The sequence below is a fragment of the Pleuronectes platessa genome, chromosome 16, assembly GCF_947347685.1.
Source record: "Pleuronectes platessa chromosome 16, fPlePla1.1, whole genome shotgun sequence".
Taxonomy (NCBI): domain Eukaryota; kingdom Metazoa; phylum Chordata; class Actinopteri; order Pleuronectiformes; family Pleuronectidae; genus Pleuronectes; species Pleuronectes platessa.
The window spans coordinates 24,509,846-24,529,492 of NC_070641.1; the positions used below are offsets into that span (position 1 = coordinate 24,509,846).

Sequence of the window (19,647 nt, forward strand, 5' to 3'; positions counted from 1 at the left end):
CTGAGATTAAAGCGATTCACCGGCATACTTCATTTGTCCCCTGAGCGTCTGTCCCTCCGTCCTGCTCCTCCGGGACGTCTCCTGTCCTCGGAGTTTAGATTAGAGCACGTGATATGAGACTGAAATAATAAATACAAGTGAAACTAAACTGATATTAGAACAGAATGTCCTCAGGTCACGTGATGTGGTCGGAGCTCCACTGATGGACGTGTTCTTCTTTCAGACTCTATGACGGTGCGGAGAGGAAAGAAGCTCAGCATCTCCATCCAGGAACACATGGCCATAGACGTCTGCCCCGGACCAATCAGACCCATCCAACAGATCTCCGCCTACTTCCCCCGCCTCTCTCCCACCTCCCCCAACCCCACCTCCCCCATCCCCGCCTCCTCCCCTCGGGCCCTCAGCCCCGGGGCCTCCAGGATGGGGGGGGCTCACCTCCTGTCCCCCCTGCTGGCCCACGGTCGGCCCGGCGGCTCCTTGTCTCTGACCGGCAGCGTGGACACGTCGGTGGAGATCCACAGCTCCGACAGTGACGACTGCAGTGAGCCTCCTGTCGTCACGTGTGTCCACAGCTTCTTCGTCTTTTTGCATTTCACACCAATCATATCGTTCTTTTCTTTTTGTCACCACTCAATCAGTTTGTTGCACGTTCATGTGTTTATAGATTCAGTTCTGGTCCAAATATCATCTCCACATATCTGAACACAGTGACAATGAAGATCATTCAGCTCCTCTCAGGTTCATGTTCCTCACGTGTTCCTCACATGTTCCTCACGTGTTCCTCACATGTTCCTCACATGTTCCTCACATGTTCCTGACGTGTTCCTCACATGTTCCTGTTGGCGTGAACGAGTCGGACCCGACAACCTGCCGCTGCTACACAAACACTGACTACACAACATGTCAGGACCAAATCTCCAGAGTTCATGCAGCAGGTGAAGCGTGACCTGAGCTTCAGGGACGAGTCGGTTTCACGTGAGGAGTTCTGGTCTCAGGACTCGTTCACACCTGGTTTGTTTCAGGTGTGAACGTTCCTCAGACCAACTCAGGAACTCTTCTAGATGATCGTCAGCATCTGTCTCCTCCAGCTCGACCTCAGGCTCTGATGGAAGATGAAAACAGAAGAAACGTGTTCATCAGTTTTCTTCTTGAGATGAACGAAGGAGGCTGAAGAGACAGAATCCACCGACTCGTCTCATTGGCTGAGATGTTACAGCATCGTCTCACTGCAAGTGGGCGGAGTTATAAAGTAAAAGCATAAAAAAAAACTGCAGCAAGTTCTGTTTGAAGATCTACATTTAGTGCTGAGGAGCAAAACATCTGTTTGTCACGGATCATCATCAGTAATCTGTTACTTCTGTCAAAAGTTACTTCAACAACCTCGACTACACAACAGGACAAACCTCTGCTACACAACAGGACAAACCTATATCTATACAACTTCAGTCCCTATGAATCATACACACTGTACAGTCCCTCTAACCAGTATGTTTTGTGTGTCACTTGTGTGAAAATGTTTGTACATTGTGTGTGTTGGTGTTTAAGAGGATTCAGTGTGTTGTCGAGTTGTGTTCAGGTTCCTGTGGCCGGTGCGGCTCCGTCCTTGTGTGTCGGTGTCATTTCTCTGTCCTCTGATGCCATGGTTGTAACTCTTTTCCTGTGTGTGTCACCATGATTGTGTGTCTGCTCTGTGCAGCTGCTCTGGGGACTCTGGAGTTCGAGCTGAGGTACGAGCGGAGCTCCAGCGAGCTGCACTGCACGGTGCTGCGAGCCAAGGTAGGACCACACGTTCGATTCCTGAGTTTCCACCACACACACTGAGGCTGTGTGTTAGTGTGTGTGAGGCTGTTTGTGAGGTTGTGTGTTAGTGTGTGTGAGGCTGTGTATGAGGTGTGTGTTAGTTTGTAAGAGACTGTGTGTGAGGTTGTGTGTTAGTGTGTATGAGGCTGTGTATGAGGTTGTGTGTTAGTGTGTATGAGGTTGTGTATGAGGTGTGTGTTAGTGTGTATGAGGCTGTGTGTGAGGTTGTGTGTTAGTGTGTAAGAGACTGTGTGTGAGGTTGTGTGTTAGTGTGTATGAGGTTGTGTATGAGGTGTGTGTTAGTGTGTATGAGGCTGTTTGTGAGGTTGTGTGTTAGTGTGTATGAGGCTGTTTGTGAGGTTGTGTGTTAGTGTGTATAAGGCTGTTTGTGAGGTTGTGTGTTAGTGTGTATAAGGCTGTGTATGAGGTGTGTGTTAGTGTGTATGAGGCTGTTTGTGAGGTTGTGTGTTAGTGTGTATAAGGCTGTGTGTAAGGTTGTGTGTTAGTGTGTATGAGGTTGTGTATGAGGTGTGTGTTAGTGTGTAAGAGACTGTGTGTGAGGTTGTGTGTTAGTGTGTATGAGGCTGTGTATGAGGTTGTGTGTTAGTGTGTATGAGGTTGTGTATGAGGTGTGTGTTAGTGTGTATGAGGCTGTGTGTGAGGTTGTGTGTTAGTGTGTAAGAGACTGTGTGTGAGGTTGTGTGTTAGTGTGTATGAGGTTGTGTATGAGGTGTGTGTTAGTGTGTATGAGGCTGTTTGTGAGGTTGTGTGTTAGTGTGTATAAGGCTGTGTATGAGGTGTGTGTTAGTGTGTATGAGGCTGTGTGTGAGGTTGTGTGTTAGTGTGTATGAGGCTGTTTGTGAGGTTGTGTGTTAGTGTGTATAAGGCTGTGTATGAGGTGTGTGTTAGTGTGTATGAGGCTGTTTGTGAGGTTGTGTGTTAGTGTGTATAAGGCTGTGTGTAAGGTTGTGTGTTAGTGTGTGTGAGGCTGTTTGTGAGGTTGTGTGTTAGTGTGTGTGAGGCTGTGTATGAGGTGTGTGTTAGTGTGTAAGAGACTGTGTGTGAGGTTGTGTGTTAGTGTGTATGAGGTGTGTGTTAGTGTGTATGAGGCTGTGTATGAGGTTGTGTGTTAGTGTGTATGAGGTTGTGTATGAGGTGTGTGTTAGTGTGTATGAGGCTGTGTGTGAGGTTGTGTGTTAGTGTGTAAGAGACTGTGTGTGAGGTTGTGTGTTAGTGTGTATGAGGTTGTGTATGAGGTGTGTGTTAGTGTGTATGAGGCTGTTTGTGAGGTTGTGTGTTAGTGTGTATAAGGCTGTGTATGAGGTGTGTGTTAGTGTGTATGAGGCTGTGTGTGAGGTTGTGTGTTAGTGTGTATGAGGCTGTTTGTGAGGTTGTGTGTTAGTGTGTATGAGGCTGTTTGTGAGGTTGTGTGTTAGTGTGTATAAGGCTGTGTATGAGGTGTGTGTTAGTGTGTATGAGGCTGTTTGTGAGGTTGTGTGTTAGTGTGTATAAGGCTGTGTGTAAGGTTGTGTGTTAGTGTGTATGAGGTTGTGTATGAGGTGTGTGTTAGTGTGTATGAGGCTGTTTGTGAGGTTGTGTGTTAGTTAGTATGAGGCTGTGTGTGAGGTTGTGTGTTAGTGTGTGTGAGGTTGTGTATGAGGTGTGTGTTAGTGTGTAAGAGACTGTGTGTGAGGTTGTGTGTTAGTGTGTATGAGGTTGTGTATGAGGTGTGTGTTAGTGTGTATGAGGCTGTTTTTGAGGTTGTGTGTTAGTGTGTATGAGGCTGTGTATGAGGCTGTGTGTTAGTGTGTATGAGGCTGTGTGTGAGGTTGTGTGTTAGTGTGTATGAGGCTGTGTATGAGGTTGTGTGTTAGTGTGTGTGAGGCTGTTTGTGAGGTTGTGTGTTAGTTAGTATGAGGCTGTGTGTGAGGTTGTGTGTTAGTGTGTGTGAGGTTGTGTATGAGGTGTGTGTTAGTGTGTAAGAGACTGTGTGTGAGGTTGTGTGTTAGTGTGTATGAGGTTGTGTATGAGGTGTGTGTTAGTGTGTATGAGGCTGTTTTTGAGGTTGTGTGTTAGTGTGTATGAGGCTGTGTATGAGGCTGTGTGTTAGTGTGTATGAGGCTGTGTGTGAGGTTGTGTGTTAGTGTGTATGAGGCTGTGTATGAGGCTGTGTGTTAGTGTGTAAGAGACTGTGTGTGAGGTTGTGTGTTAGTGTGTATGAGGTTGTGTATGAGGTGTGTGTTAGTGTGTATGAGGCTGTTTTTGAGGTTGTGTGTTAGTGTGTATGAGGCTGTGTATGAGGCTGTGTGTTAGTGTGTATGAGGCTGTGTGTGAGGTTGTGTGTTAGTGTGTATGAGGCTGTGTATGAGGCTGTGTGTTAGTGTGTATGAGGCTGTGTGTGAGGTTGTGTGTTAGTGTGTATGATGTTGTGTATGAGGTGTGTGTTAGTGTGTATGAGGCTGTTTGTGAGGTTGTGTGTTAGTGTGTATGAGGCTGTTTGTGAGGTTGTGTGTTAGTGTGTATGAGGTGTGTGTGAGGTTGTGTGTTAGTGTGTATGAGGTGTGTGTTAGTGTGTATGAGGCTGTGTGTGAGGTTGTGTGTTAGTGTGTATGAGGCTGTGTATGAGGTGTGTGTTAGTGTGTATGAGGCTGTGTATGAGGTGTGTGTTAGTGTGTATGAGGCTGTGTGTGAGGTTGTGTGTTAGTGTGTATGAGGCTGTTTGTGAGGTTGTGTGTTAGTGTGTATAAGGCTGTGTTTGAGGTTGTGTGTTAGTGTGTATGAGGCTGTTTGTGAGGTTGTGTGTTAGTGTGTATGAGGCTGTGTGTGAGGTTGTGTGTTAGTGTGTATGAGGCTGTTTGTGAGGTTGTGTGTTAGTGTGTATAAGGCTGTGTTTGAGGTTGTGTGTTAGTGTGTATGAGGCTGTTTGTGAGGTTGTGTGTTAGTGTGTATGAGGCTGTGTGTGAGGTTGTGTGTTAGTGTGTATGGGGTGTATGAAGTTGTGTTTCCTCGGCTTCACAAATGAAGCTGTGTGTAAAACGTCTTTTGAAATAAATCCAGGATTAATTTCTGCTGATGCTTCGTGTCGCTGCTGACGAGGTCATGTGATCTCTAGTGAGGACCAATCATCTTCTTCTGTCTGAGTCTCTGAAACGAACGATACCGAACAAAATGTTCAATCACAGACACGAGATGAAGAGTAACGTGATGAAGAGTAACGTGATGAAGAGTAACGAGCGGATCTGATCTGAGGTCAGAGTGACGCCTGGTTTCTCCTCAGGGTCTGAAGCCGATGGACTTCAACGGGCTGTCGGACCCGTACGTCAAACTGCACCTGCTGCCCGGCGCCTGCAAGGTGACACGCCCACATCTCACTCACACAGGGGGGGGCAAATCTGTAGATATATTATGAAAATTCCACTTTTGTAGTTCTTCTTCACGTTCATTTGGTATCTGACATGTCTACCGTCCCAAAAACTCAGCAAAAAAACAACTCCAGTGATTTGTTGTGGTTCCTCTCTGTCAGAAACTTTACACTAGAGTGCGTCCAATGGGATACAACCGAGATAAAGGTCATAGTCACACCACGCCCAATAGGGAGTCTCGCTACATGGCCTTGGACGAGCGAGCTAACGCTAGCCAGGGAGCCGGGCTAGCGTTAGCTCGCTGCTGCTACCCGCCAGACATTTAAGTGGCCGCATTAACAAGGGACCCCGGGACACCTCTAGACGTTGACTCAACAGTGTGGAAGGATGCTGCTGCTGGGCCAGCTCAAGCTCCCACTGCTCCCAATGCTCCCACTGCGGGGCTGCGCTGGGGAGCTGGGGCTCTGGCAGCCAGGCTCACCGGGGGGGAGGGGGGCGGGGCACTCAAACAGGTCAATCTGAGGAGGGCTGTTTAAATGATCCTTGTGGTATTTTGACTATAATATGTTACAGACATTTCATAAAGACCCAAGGAACCATATCAACTGTGGTGAAATGGGCACAATATGTCCCCTTTAAAGTCTTTACTTTGGATTGTTTATCCAAGGAAATGATTACATAATAAAAAGAAGGTTTCAGTGTCGAAGGACACAGACACCTGTATGAATATATAATAATGTATATTAAATGTATAAGTCCTTTACAGTACATATAAATAAATATCTTTGAGTTAACGTGCGACAGTTTGTTCTGTCAGTTCAGATTCAGAAGGTTTCAGGTTCCATCTTAAATCTATGAAATTAAATCTGTGACGTGTAGAAGAAATTAAATAAATGAAACAATTATAATGAATGAAATACGAGCAGCAGTGACTGAACCTGATGTTCTGCTGACGATGAGGAAACTGAATCTGTTTTTCTGGAAATTCATAAATTAACTGAGTTTAAATGTGTCTGTGATTGAGCTGCTGCAACTGTTCATTACAAACTATTTACTTTATGTTTAATTCAGGTTTAATTTAAAAGTATTAAAACACATATTTTAATGTGTGTGTGTGTGTGTGTGTGTGTGTGTGTGTGTGTGTGTGTGTGTGTGTGTGTGTCTCCTTCAGGCCAATAAGCTGAAGACAAAGACGATCCGTAACTGTTTGAATCCCGTGTGGAATGAAACTCTCACATACGTCGGGATCACGGAGGAGGACATGCACAGAAAGACGCTCAGGTGACGCTCACAGATCCTAAATAAAGATGGACGATGTGACAGCCCCACTAAAGACTTAGCCCCCTGGTGGCTGACCTCAGTATAGGTCGTAAACCTTGCCTCTTCCCTGTTAGCAGATGGGACATGGATGAAACCCCCAAAAAAATCAAAGGTCATGATAAATCCCAACGGTCCTTGAACACACCATGGCTACTCTCCTCAGGCTCAGAGACACGTGTCAGGGCATCAGAAGCTTGTTCAGAAGCTTGGAGGTTGTGGGTTAAAGTCCTCAGAGGGTTGAAGATGAGCTCAGAGAAGCAGGACTCTGGGTTTTAAAGGTGAAAGCTGTTGAGAATGATCCGGTCTTGTTCTGAGCTACAGGATCTCATTTCAGCCTGATTACACTCACTCATTAATCAGGAGCAGGGACACGTTCACATGTGAAGCTCAGCTGCCGTCTTACATTCATTCATCCATCAGTCCTGAACCTGCAGAGTGAGAAGCATGGAGCTGCATGGACCAGGTTCAGGAGGTGAAGCAGACTGAGCTGATGAGAGAGGGTTAGGGTTAGGTTCCACAGTGTAGAGACGTGAAGGCCTCTAGGGTCAATGAGGTCATCTGCAGTCAGAGTGGAGGTGGAGCCATGTTATCAAGAGCCCGCCCCAAACACGTGCTTGACCAATCCTGAGTCAGTCTCAGCTGTCAATCATGACGTGTCACCCTGTTTATTTTAATCATCAAACAACAAATGAAAACCAAACTGATCAGAAACCCTTGAACCACGTCCTGAACAATGTGTTATGAATGTGTTCTTTATAGAAACTGATGATTTGGTCCATTGAAGGTCAAAGGTCGTCTCTCCTCTCTGTCCTCAGGTTGTCTGTGTGTGACGAGGACAAGTTGACTCACAATGAGTTGATCGGCGAATCGCGGGTTCCTCTGAAACGTGTGAAACCAGAACAGACCAAACACTTCCACACCTGCCTGGAGCATCCGCCCCCAGTAACACACACACACACACACACACACACACACACACTTTTTATTACGCATCCACTACACAACTGAGTTTTCCAGTCACTTACTTAAAGACACATTTTTAAATTCAAACATATTTGTGTGGACATAAAAGAACGTCCCCACAAAGAGGGACAAAGACACGTCTCTTCCCTGTTTGACTGAGTCTCTCCTCTCCTGCCCAGATGCCCTCCCCCACGGCGATGGGCGAGGCTCTTCGGGGAATCTCCTGCTACCTGAGGGAGGTAAGACCCCGTGAGCCGCTGTGTGACGCGCTGTCGAGAGGTTGTGTGTTTGTGATGCTTCACTTTCTGGGTCGTAACGTTTACATGTGAATAAGACAAAGCTCAGGTTTGTAAACAACCGGTCCAACTTCCTGCAGAAATGAAGCTAAAATATCTGGCATACGAACGCTGCCACCTGGTGGTGATGAAGTCATTTGCAGTCAGAGTCTTCAGTAGTGATCCTGGAGTGGAACCGTGGTGTCGAGGTCCCACCCAGATATGCTCTCGACCAATCAGAAGTCAGACGTCCTCAGCCTGTTTTCTACATCATCAAACAACTAATTCAAACCGAACTGATCAGAAACATTGAGTTTTCATCAGTGAGAGAAGAACGACCTGAAATGACAGAAACCATGGAGGAGGTTTATGACCTATATGGCATCCAGCCACCAGGGGGCGCTATAGATGATTTGGCTTCAGAACATCTCTTTAAACCACATCTGGATCACAGGGGCCCCCCTCGGAGTCGGCTGCTGTGACATTGCCCCCCCCCGTCTTTGGTTTCCACGCTCCCTCTCTGAATTATTCCCCCGTCATGGGATTTTGCACAGATATAAAATCTCATTAGCTTTCAGCTGTGCCTGGGAAACTGGGCTTATTGACCTTCGCTGGTTAAAGTGCAGCTCGGGGGGGCTGAGCCCTGCTGCCGGGCTGCAGCCCAGTTTGAACCAGTTCACACAGATCCTGCAGGTTCACGTCTGTCTCCGTCAATCTGTCAGAAGACAACCTCTCAAAATGTTCTTCATGGAACAGCTTGTACTTGACGTCTGGATTTATTAAATAGATTTTTGGAAAAGGGAGATGAACACAGGCGATGGCAGTAGTCCACCTGGAGGAGCCAGCCGTTAATAAACCAGCAAATAAGAAGAAGAGTTATTAACCATCATGGACATTTAAGAAACAAACAAACACTTATTGTTGTGCTGGATAAAAATAAAGCACAAACACTTTAATACCTGAGCTGTAACCATGTTCTTTAAATATAGATGGACAACTTGAAAAAATGAAACCTAAAAGTCTCTATTGCCCCCTGGTGTCTGGCTTCAGTATAGGTCATAAACCTCCTCCTCCATGTTAGTAGATGGGACATGGACCAAACAAAAATAACTAAATAGAGGTTAAATAAATGTTTGTCACAGATGTTTCTGTCAGTTCAGGTCTTATCTAACTGATCTTTGTTTCTGATCAGTTTGGTTTGAATCTGTTATTGATGATATAAACAAGTTGAGATGAACGTGATTGGTCGAGAGTGTGTGGGCGGGGCCTTGTCACAAAGGAGACTCAGTGTTTCCTCTTAATGACAGAACACAAATCATGTCTAATGCACAACATGGCAGCGTTGGTATCAAACATATTTGAGTTCCTTTCGTCAGAGTGGAAGGAAGTGAAGAAACATCAGTCAATGGTTTTTATTTATAAAAACATCATTCAGTACAAACTGCAAGTGAAGAGGAAAAAGAGTCAAACTTGTGAGTGTGGGACAGAAGACGAAGATGCAGCCGGGTCAGAGAGAGGACGGAGGAGGCCTCGGGTCAGAGAGAGGACGGAGGAGGCCTCCACCCAAACCAGACAGAGCAGCCATCACAGAGCAGAGAGCGACAGCTGCAGGAGAACGAGTGTGAGCGAGCGACAGCTGAGGAGTCGCGAGGAGCTTGAACCCTCAACGAGTCCAGACGCTCTGCAGGAGACACACAGAGACAGGGACCAGGACTGTGTCTCTGTTTGGAGACCAGTAGAAACCTGCTGAGCTCCACTGAAATGTGAAAGCTTCAGAAGACTCACAAAGACAAGAGGTCCACGCACGAGTCAGAGAGAAGCTCAGGAAACAAATCAATCAAACGAGGAAGCTTCAGTGAATCTGAGACAAAGTCCACTCAGACAGTTCAGCAGCAGATCCGTCAGGAGAGCAGAGAACCAGTGAGGACTGAGCAGAGCATGTGGCTGCTCTGTGCTGAGGATCTTTCAGATGCTCTGTGGTGGAGCTTCGACAGAACCAGTGACCGACAACATCAATCACAACAAAACACTACACACAGACAAACTGCAGTTCCATTTCCCATCATGCAAACGATGAGATCAGTCACATCGCTCATGTTGCAGCTGGCACGTGCATCTGGAACCGCCCCCCCCCCCTCCATTCATTCCCAGGTTTAAAAGACGATATCAACAGGCACAGAATAGAAGGCCTCTGGAGGCAGATGAATAGACCCACATCCACCACCAGGGGGCAGGGGCGAGTGAACACGATGCTGCAGATATCACATCTTTACGATCGAGAGCAGAAGCTGCGTCGCCTGCGTACGTGTTCAGAATCTTCAACAACAGCTGCTCTGTGTAAGTTACCAACATGTGAGACGTGGATGGACCCAAGACGACTCCCTGAGGAACACCACAAGATTCATTTATATGTTTTTGCGTTAATCATATTTGACCGATGACCCGTGTGAGGAGGTGCCCCAGGTGGAGGTCTCTGATTCGCTCGGCCGGTTCCAGTCTTCCCAGCTGATCTCCTCCTGACGGACCTGTGAACACAACCAGTCTGAAATCTGAAATGAGATGAAACCACTTCTCTGAGTCTCTGAGCTGCAGGTTGGATCCATCTCTCTGACCCCGAGGGATTTGAACTCATTACTCTGTCTCCTCCATTCACCAAGCTACAGCTCCGCTCGTCCACTGGGACACTGTGCTGGGTCTTGATTCCTGTCCACTGGAGGATTGGTAGTAAATGTATTCAGCTCTGTGTGTAGCATCATTTTTCACTGTGAAATATTTCATATCTTATAATGGGTGAGAAATCAAAGTCTGGTCCCAGTCTCTGCTGTGGAGATAAAACCTGTGTCTCAGTGGTCTCTTGTATGTTCTACTGGAACCAGTGAGGTTTGATCCAGTGGAGTGAAATAATTCCACCTGTTCCCAGTAGAGTTTCTCCTTTTTAGATTTAAGGTCTCGAGGTTCAGACTGAATCTCCTGCATCGTGTTGGATCATATCTGTCACTATGATCACAAACCTCAGAGATCTACTGCATAATGAATAATAATAATAACTTGACTTTATGAGGAAAACAATAAACCAGAACTAGAGCAGTGTACGTTACTGGTCTGAAATTAGGTCCTGGGACGATTTGGTCACGACTTGGGATTTGTTGGTGTTGACCCGCGTGTCTGCATCCATTACCGACAGAGAGTCGTCCCTGGTGGAGACATGTCTCATCAGCCGATTGGACACCTGGACATCCAATTAGACAGTTTAGAGCTTGTGGGGGGGGGGGGGGGGGGGGGGGGCTCTGCATGGGGACAGACAGCAGCTCTGAGTGGTTCTCAGTTTGTAACACTGGGATTAGAGGACGTCTTGACTCAAGTGATAAATATGAGTTTTGTTTTATTAGAAATATTTTCTGCTCTGTGCTTTTTTAGGACCAATTATACAAACTGGTTGAGGCACAAAATATGTCTCATTAACGGTCTTGGTCCAAAATATATCTTTATTTATTGAGCATTGCAATTTATTCTGATTCACATTTAATGTGTCTGTTGCTGCTGTGAGTTATTTATCCTTTCTGCTGCTGGATGTGGAAGAGGTGGAAGAACAACCTCACTTATTCATGGGCACCGTTTTATAATAGGTTTTATAGGTCATTTCTATATCAGCAGTTTATGGATATGTTTTTATGGAAAGATGAAATACTTGAAGTAGATGTTTGTTTGATTGTGTGATGATGTGATTCATTTATGCTGCTTTTCCGCTTTACGATTATTGGTCTTCAGCCAAATCTTTTCCATAGCCAGAAAAATCTAAACACGAAAGATTCTGAATTAATTCATATTACATAACCACTGAGCTGCGGTTCTGTCGACGACGGTTCATCTGATCTTTGTTAATTCTTCTCTGGTCACTTTAATCAAATCTCAGACGAGACTCCAGACGAATCTGCTTCTCGTGATTCTTCATCTGAAAACGAGCTCGACCCACGAGCATCAAACAGCCAGCGACTCCTAGAGCAGCTGATCCCAGAGCAGCTGATCGTAGAGCAGCCACTGCTGAGCCTGTTTCCTCAGGAGGTGGTGGAGACCAAACAGAGATCAAAGGGTTGATCAGGTGACACAACCTGTCCGTCAGCTGCTCGGTGGTCACATGATCCGGCCCTGATCACAGTTCCTCCAGCAGCAGGTTTGATGAAGTGAGGAGCCACAGCTGAAGGTTTATTTCACTTTATTCAGCTCAGGTCACTTCTCCAAAGCTCCTCACCGACCAAGTGCAGCAGGCGGGAGAGAAATCCAGCCCAGATGCTGACGCCCTCCAAAGGTCATCGACCTCCTTTCTGACCTTTAGCTGCACTGTCACTGTGAAGGGCAGTGGGAAGCAGGAGCTGGATACCGACTGAGTTTAGAAACAAAGTACGAGTGAAGGTGAATGAGGTGAAGGTCAGAAGATCTCTCTCTGCTGACCACAAACATCCAATCAGATACCTGCACTTTGTACAAGCACCACCAGGGGGTGCTGGTGCGTTTCGGGATGAAGCTAAATTGAGCAGCTCATCCGCAGAAAACAGGATTATAGCGAGACTGAAAAGACTCGACTCCCACCGATATCAGGTTTATTCTGAGATGACGTGATCCGATCACGGCTCGGTTACTCACTCCACCCCCACAGGCTGGGTGGTGGTGGTGGGGGGGGGGGGGGGGTTCGAACCGGCTCTTTTCCTTCACTGTTTCCAGTTTGCTCCGGTTACGTTGCCAGATTTTGTGAATCAAATCATCAAAATCAAGTCAAATAAAAAAACATTGTGAACAATCGGACCGGTCCAGACTGAACAGATCCAACAGAAGGACCTGATTCACCTGAACCCGAGTCTCTGAGTCTCTGAGTCTCTGAGTCTCTGATCACACTCTGGTTTGTCCACAGTGGGAGAACGAGCAGCTCCACAGTCTGGAGGAGAGAGGTCGTCTTCTGCTATCTCTGCAGTTTGTGCCTCCGCTGAGTTTGGAGGATGAAGACATGGAGGGAGGAGGAGGAGGAGGAGGAGGAGGAGGAGGAGGCCGTCGCAGCGGCGGTCTGTGTGTGGGAGTGAAGCGCTGCGCCCACCTGGCCGCCATGGACGTCAACGGATTCTCCGACCCCTACGTCAAAATGTAAGAACTCTAGTATCAACATTAAAAACACTCATGTCCGAGGAGTCATCTTCTTTCTTTGGTGAAGATGCTCCAGTTTGTCCGATGCTAAATAAATCTGCTCCTTCACGTTGTCTCTCATCATGGCTGCTTCTTAATGTGCAGAGGATAAATGTCGGTTTCATTTTGGGTCAATTGGCCTTTTCAGTTGTTAACTTAGTGGCGGAGCTACTTGGTGGATTTCAATGAGCTGTGATGAACACATCAGTGATCCTCCACTATTCAGACACTCACTTCCTCCTTCAGGCTGGTAAGTGAATCACTTGTGACTGACAGAAACAAATGGTCAGAAAGCAGCTGGTGTGCGCCGCCTCACACAAACTCTGGACCTCAGAGTGACGATGAAGGCCGGCCGGCTGCCGTCGTGTTCGTCCTCAGAGAAGAACCGTCTGTCCCTCGGCTGGAGAGACAATCAGCAGCGGCTCAGTCAGAGGAACCACCCGGGCCTGGTGGAGGGTGAAGAACAGGAGAGCGACTGACAGGGTCGGACCTTCACCAGCTTCCTGTGTCACGACTCGTTCTCAGCTCATCAGCTGACATCAGGTCGATGTTCTGTTTAAAAACCAGACGGGGTCTTTTCAGCGATAAGTTAAAGACAGGAAGACGTCACGTGACCTCGACTCCACAGTGTCCTCGTCCTGGGACCTGTCCACTGTCCTCACCGTCTCATCAGCCTGCAGAACTCAAGCAGTTACTGGTTCACACGAAGCACAAGGTGCAGCCTCCCAGTCGATCTCATGACGTCAACACCATCACTGGAAAAGTGATGGAAGGATTCATCCTCTGGAGACAATGAACATCTGTATAAACTGTACGAGTTGATTTATTCCAGATGATGATCTCAACATCTTTACTTCGATTACACCACAAATGAATATGTATTATGTTTTATATTGATGACACATTATTATTATGATAAACCTCCGTTGATGAGACACATTTATCTCATTTCCAGCTGATAAACGTTTGATGCTGTGCCTCATTGAACCAGAGATTAAAGACGAGGTGATTGAAGAGCGACAGTGGCAGCTTGAATGTTAGAGGAAGGTCCATCACATTTGATTTGTACATCCCATAATCACAAGTCCGTTCAGTGTAATGAAGGTCACGGTGCGACAGGTCGAAGGGAATCGATCCGATCGCTGCTGCACAGACCGACTGTATGACATCATCACCACAAGGGGGCAGCGTTGGTTTCGGGAGCTGGTCGTCTTTACTCACAGTCTGAAAGACCCCTAGTGGCCGGAAGTCATGTACTGGGCTTCACATGCAGATCGATCATGTGCATTGAATCCATTCCTTCATTTGGAATCAAACAGTAACAAACAGTGAGACGCTGCTGCAGAATGAGATCCAGTTCACTCTGATCACAGCTCACATTTAGACTAATGACAAAATGAAGAGGAGGAAGATTCCAGCCGGCAGCTCAGGGCTTTTTAACTTCCTGCACAGCTTCTCTCAACGCTCGCTCATCATCCAGTCAGATCCAAGCATATCAGGGGCCCCAAACACAACAGGGCCCCAAACACAACAGGGCCCCAAACACAACAGGGCCCCAAACACAACGGGGCCCCAAACACAACAGGGCCCTAAACACAACAGGGCCCTAAACACAACAGGGCCCCAAACACAACAGGGCCCCAAAGACAACAGGGCCTCAAACACAACAGGGCACCAAACACAACAGGGCCCCAAAGACAACAGGGCCCCAAACACAACGGGGCCCCAAACACAACGGGGCCCCAAACACAACGGGGCCCCAAACACAACAGGGCCCCAAAGACAACGGGGCCCAGACGTCTTCTCTCTTCCTATCAGCCTTCAGCAGTTTGCAGAGAAGAGACTGATGAAGAGGAGGCAGCCGAGTGCGTCGGGCCAGACTCCAGTGTTTAGGATTTCTCTGAGTCATCTGTTGAAATAACGGATCAGAACCAATCACAGCGCAGCTCTGCTCGGTGAAGTGGCTCCAGTGCAGCTGCTGAGATGAAGAGAAGCTCGGCTTCCAGCTTCCTGCTCTCAGCCAAGTCCCTGAGCTGCACTGTAACACTGACTCTGATCATTATTAATTACCACTTCATTAAAGATGATGTACACGACTTCAGGCTGCAGAATTAAAAACTCCTAATTAAACACACTGCGTCATTTCTAATCAACGAGACTCTAATTAGTCTCAAGACATCAAGCTTTATTAAAACTAGTCTCATCATCTCTGATATGATGACTCAGTTATGACTTACATCAAGTGTCCACAGGCCAAAATAAACAATAACATTGGATTAAATCAAATAAATGAAATAGATCCATAAAAAATAGCTAAATAGAAAAAGATAAGTGTTGCAAAATAATGAAAAATGTACAAATTGGAGCAAACTAAAAAAAGTCACTTTGCTGCTGCTCATGATTTATTTGTCAGTGTTGGTTTATTTCTTGTTGTTGTTTTTCATTTAAGACACACGGAAGTAAAATCTATATTTATTGTTATTATTGAACATTTGTACGATGTGATTGACAGATGTCTCAGCCTGTAAGGACTTGTGTATCTGACCCTGCTGCAGCAGTCGTCCTCCAGCGTTTGGAAATGAACAAAGATTAAACTAACGGTCTTTCTCCTCCGGCTCCGTCAGATACCTGAAACCCGACATCCAGAAGAAATCCAAGCACAAAACCACAGTGATGAAGAAAACCCTCAACCCTGAATTCAACGAGGTGAGACCCCCCCCCCCCCCCCCCCCCAGGCTTGGAGCTGCAGTTTCTTTTAGTTTGATGTAAACCCGACAGTTTCTCTCTCTCTCTGCAACACTTCATCAGAAGTTGTCAGATGATAAGAAACTTTCACTTCAGGAGCTGAGATAAACTAAGTTTGAATACTTGATGTTGAAACGTGTCAGTCCATCATTCATTCTACCTCATTGAATATTGATAAGTACTTACTTCAGGTTTTTGTACTTCCATGTGAGCATGGTACACGAGACAGAGTAGACGTCGCCTCCTTCAGGTCAATGCAGTGGTACAGTGGAGCAGTGGTACAGTGGAGCAGTGGAGCAGTGGTACGGTGGAGCATTGGAGCAGTGGTACAGTGGAGCATTGGTGCAGTGGAGCAGTGGTACGGTGGAGCAGTGGAGCAGTGGTACAGTGGAGCAGTGGAGCAGTAGTACAGTGGAGCAGTGGTACGGTGGAGCAGTGGAGCAGTGGAGCAGTGGTACGGTGGAGCATTGGTACAGTGGAGCAGTGGAGCAGTGGTACAGTGGAGCAGTGGTACAGTGGAGCAGTGGAGCAGTGGTACAGTGGAGCAGTGGTACAGTGGAGCAGTGGAGCAGTGGTGCAGTGGAGCAGTGGTGCAGTGGAGCAGTGGAGCAGTGGAGCAGTGGTACAGTGGAGCAGTGGAGCAGTGGTACAGTGGAGCAGTGGTACAGTGGAGCAGTGGAGCAGTGGTGCAGTGGAGCAGTGGAGCAGTGGAGCAGTGGAGCAGTGGTACAGTGGTACAGTGGAGCAGTGGAGTTGTGAGATACATTCAGAAAGAGACAGATGAGGAGTCAGGTTTCGTTCCCTCAGGTTTAACTCTGCGTGTTCCCTGCAGGAGTTCTTCTATGAGATCTCTCTGACGGAGCTGAGCAACAAGACGCTGGAGGTGACGGTGTGGGACTACGACCTGGGACGCTCCAACGACTTCATCGGTGAGCGGTGCTGACGGGACGGGGCTCAAACAGTCAGACACAAGGAGCTCTGTTGTTCTGTGGAATGAAACGTGGTCAGTTGAGAGTAAAAGAATCACAGACTGATTTACAGAAAAGTTCTGGTGAGCCCCATGAACCCAGTGATGATTAATCTGAGTCATGTTTGATCTCATCAGACTAAATAATCTCAGTAAAGTGAAAACCACTGACAGGACTCAACATAGCTGCTACAATATTTTATTAAATAATATTACTGAGCTGAAAACATGCTGCTCATTAGAGCTGGTAAAGCTTTGCTATGAGTGTTACTGAATATTGATCATGGTCACATCCATAACTAAGTCACTTCATTTTATTCATGACATCAGAGAAACGGTCTCAGGACTCCTTCAGACCTTCAGACCCTCAGACCTCAGGTGTGAACGGTTCCTCAGAGCAGAGGAGGTGTTCTTTGTAGTTCAAACTTTTGGACCAATCACAGCAGGTTATATAACAACAGGACTCATTGGATTGGATCAGCTGATTTATCAGCTCAGGAAATGTTTTACTCTCTAATATCATAATCTGCATCCGCCTGTAAAGCTCGTCATCTTTACTTGTGTTGTTCAGGTGGCGTCTGTCTGAGCTGTCACTCACAGGGCGACGCCCTCCGTCACTGGACGGACTGCCTGAAGAACCAGGGCCACAGGGTGGAGAGGTGGCACATCCTGACCAATGAGCTGCCACGAACCCTCAGCCACGATTAACCCCTCTGCAGCCGCCTGCAGGGTCATGTGGTTCCTCTGGTTCCTTCACGGGACCGACTCCAGTGTCTTCACCACAGGAATCAGCTGGAGCAGCATGGTGCTGGTGTGCCTTCCATATTCAACAGTGAGTCGTCCACAAGAAGAAGAAGCTTGTTGGCTGAATCACACAGACACACACACACACACACACACACACACACACACACACACACACACACAGACACACACATACTTATGAGGGGTGGAACCTACAGAAAATAAACTGAAATCACTTCTAGCTGAAGTTAAAGTGCATGATCTTTTTCTACAACTGGTCTCTCAGTCATCGAGTGTCTTTGATCCCAGTCAAAGAGTCTGAATCCAAAAACAAGAAATTAACATATTCCCGGTGACATGACAGCGCCCCCTGTCTGTACATATTCTGATCACAGTAATTCTGTCTCTGTTCTCTTGTGTTTTAGTGAAAAACTTGAGTCTCAAAGATGAGCATCAAAAACTAAACCGTGGTTAACCTTTGATAAATCCAGATGTTGGATGTTAATGAAACTTCTGAATGTATTTCTCTTTAAAGACTCGTCTAACATCTGGATCAATGTGTTGTTTTTAAAGATTATAATAATTGAAATGCATGAAGCAGCCATGTTACGGCTGAGCTGAGCGTCCCACACACACTGCTCTATTGGCATGACCATAAGTTAGTGTCGTTTTGTCGAAGCATGTTGTGCAACGTTTACATGTTAGTATAATAATTCAGAAGTTAAGACAAACTACGTTTCTTCTTGGACTTGAACTGTGAGCATGGACACGTCTCGTGTTGCACTTGGACTTGTTGAACAACCTAAACACTGCAGCTGTGCAGCCTCACTGCCGGGGGGGGGGGGGGGGGGGGGCTGTAGGGAACAGGGCCCTCACGGACTCCAACCAGAATGTGACTCAGAGCTCAAACCTCTGCCAAGGCCCAACACTCTCTTAAACTCACCACACACACGTAGTCCTGTAAACAAGCTGCTTTTCAAAATCAAGATCCATGAGACATCTGTGAAAACCTTGAATAACATCTGCATCTTAAAAGAAAGTGAACTTCAGTAGGTTTGTGTAAACCTGGTAACAAACAAACAAACAAATGAAAACAAACTCCTCAGTGGAGCTAAAGATCAAGTTGGATTCAATGTTTCCCAAAAACATTTGTTGAGATTTGTCTCGGACTGACTTTACTGCTGCAATGCAACTGGTCAAACTGATAGTGAGCGCCCTCTGCTGGGTCACAAGGTTACGTTCACTGTCTGATGTGCCTTGAATTCAGAAGAAGAAGAAGAAGAAGAAGAAGAAGAACTGGTGAACAACAAATCGTATGACATTCAAACAGATCTCTGGAGCAGATCCAGTTTTCTCTCTTTTTTGTTCTCCACCACCAGTTCCACCAGTTCCACCAGTTCCACCCTTCATATGTTAGACTTTAGTTACACGTCACATCTTCCTGCTGATCAGGTGAAGGTTCAAGTGTTTAAGATCTCACGTGTTCAATGGTTTTCAACCACAGACGACACAGAAAGATGGCAGACATGACAGCCCCCAGAAGGGAAGCCGAAAGGTCTTGATCCCCCCTAGTGGCTGGCTGCAGTATCGGTTATAAACCCCGCCTCCTCCATGTTAGCAGTATTCTGGAGGCAACTTCCATTTAAATGTTTCAAACACACATGACGACTGTTGCTAGCAGGTTGAACTAGTTTACGTTAACTTTATCTTAAACTCTGATGTTGTCGGAAATTACCTGATTTTTTGTTATAACATCATTTTTAGAGCCACAAGCTGACATGGGCGTTAACTAACTGCTGCAGGTGAAAAGCTAACGAATGCTAACATTAGACAAACCCACTGTTTAAGGCATCCCTATAATTTGTATGATTTTTGAATTTTGGACAACAGATATCAGAACGACTCTTGGACACAAACTGTCGGCAGCTTCCATCTCAATACTGTCTCATGTTTTGTCATAAGGCTACAAAACGCACACACCACATTACTATTGCACTCAATGAGACTGTGAAAGAATAAACTGTTGTTGCCATGACTGATGATGATTATATATCAATACCAGTGGTCATTCCTTGTTGTTGCATGATGCAAGATGTTGATATAGTGCTTTATATCTCTATACGCCTGTTTTCTAATTCAAAGTGTTACATGGTTTCTCTTTTATGCACGACTGAATGTATGAGTGTGACTTTCTATACGATATTGTTGTTTACACTGATCTGTGCTTTACAGTTGTTCTTACATTTCTATCAGATGTTTTATGTACGAAGCAAAAGTAAATTTGGATTCAACACAAACA

At 46.4% G+C, this 19,647-nt stretch overlaps 1 protein-coding gene across 1 annotated transcript; it reads left to right on the forward strand.

Annotated features, from left to right (window-relative positions):
• Positions 1 to 228: 228 nt before the first annotated feature.
• doc2a (double C2-like domains, alpha) lies at positions 229 to 17,312 on the forward strand. The gene is made up of 10 exons (XM_053444009.1): positions 229 to 541; positions 1,697 to 1,776; positions 5,078 to 5,152; positions 6,334 to 6,443; positions 7,298 to 7,424; positions 7,625 to 7,684; positions 12,627 to 12,853; positions 15,517 to 15,598; positions 16,470 to 16,566; positions 17,176 to 17,312. The coding sequence occupies exons 1-10, from the start codon at positions 229 to 231 to the stop codon at positions 17,310 to 17,312; spliced, it is 1,308 nt and encodes a 435-aa protein (XP_053299984.1).
• The last annotated feature ends 2,335 nt before the right edge of the window (positions 17,313 to 19,647 follow it).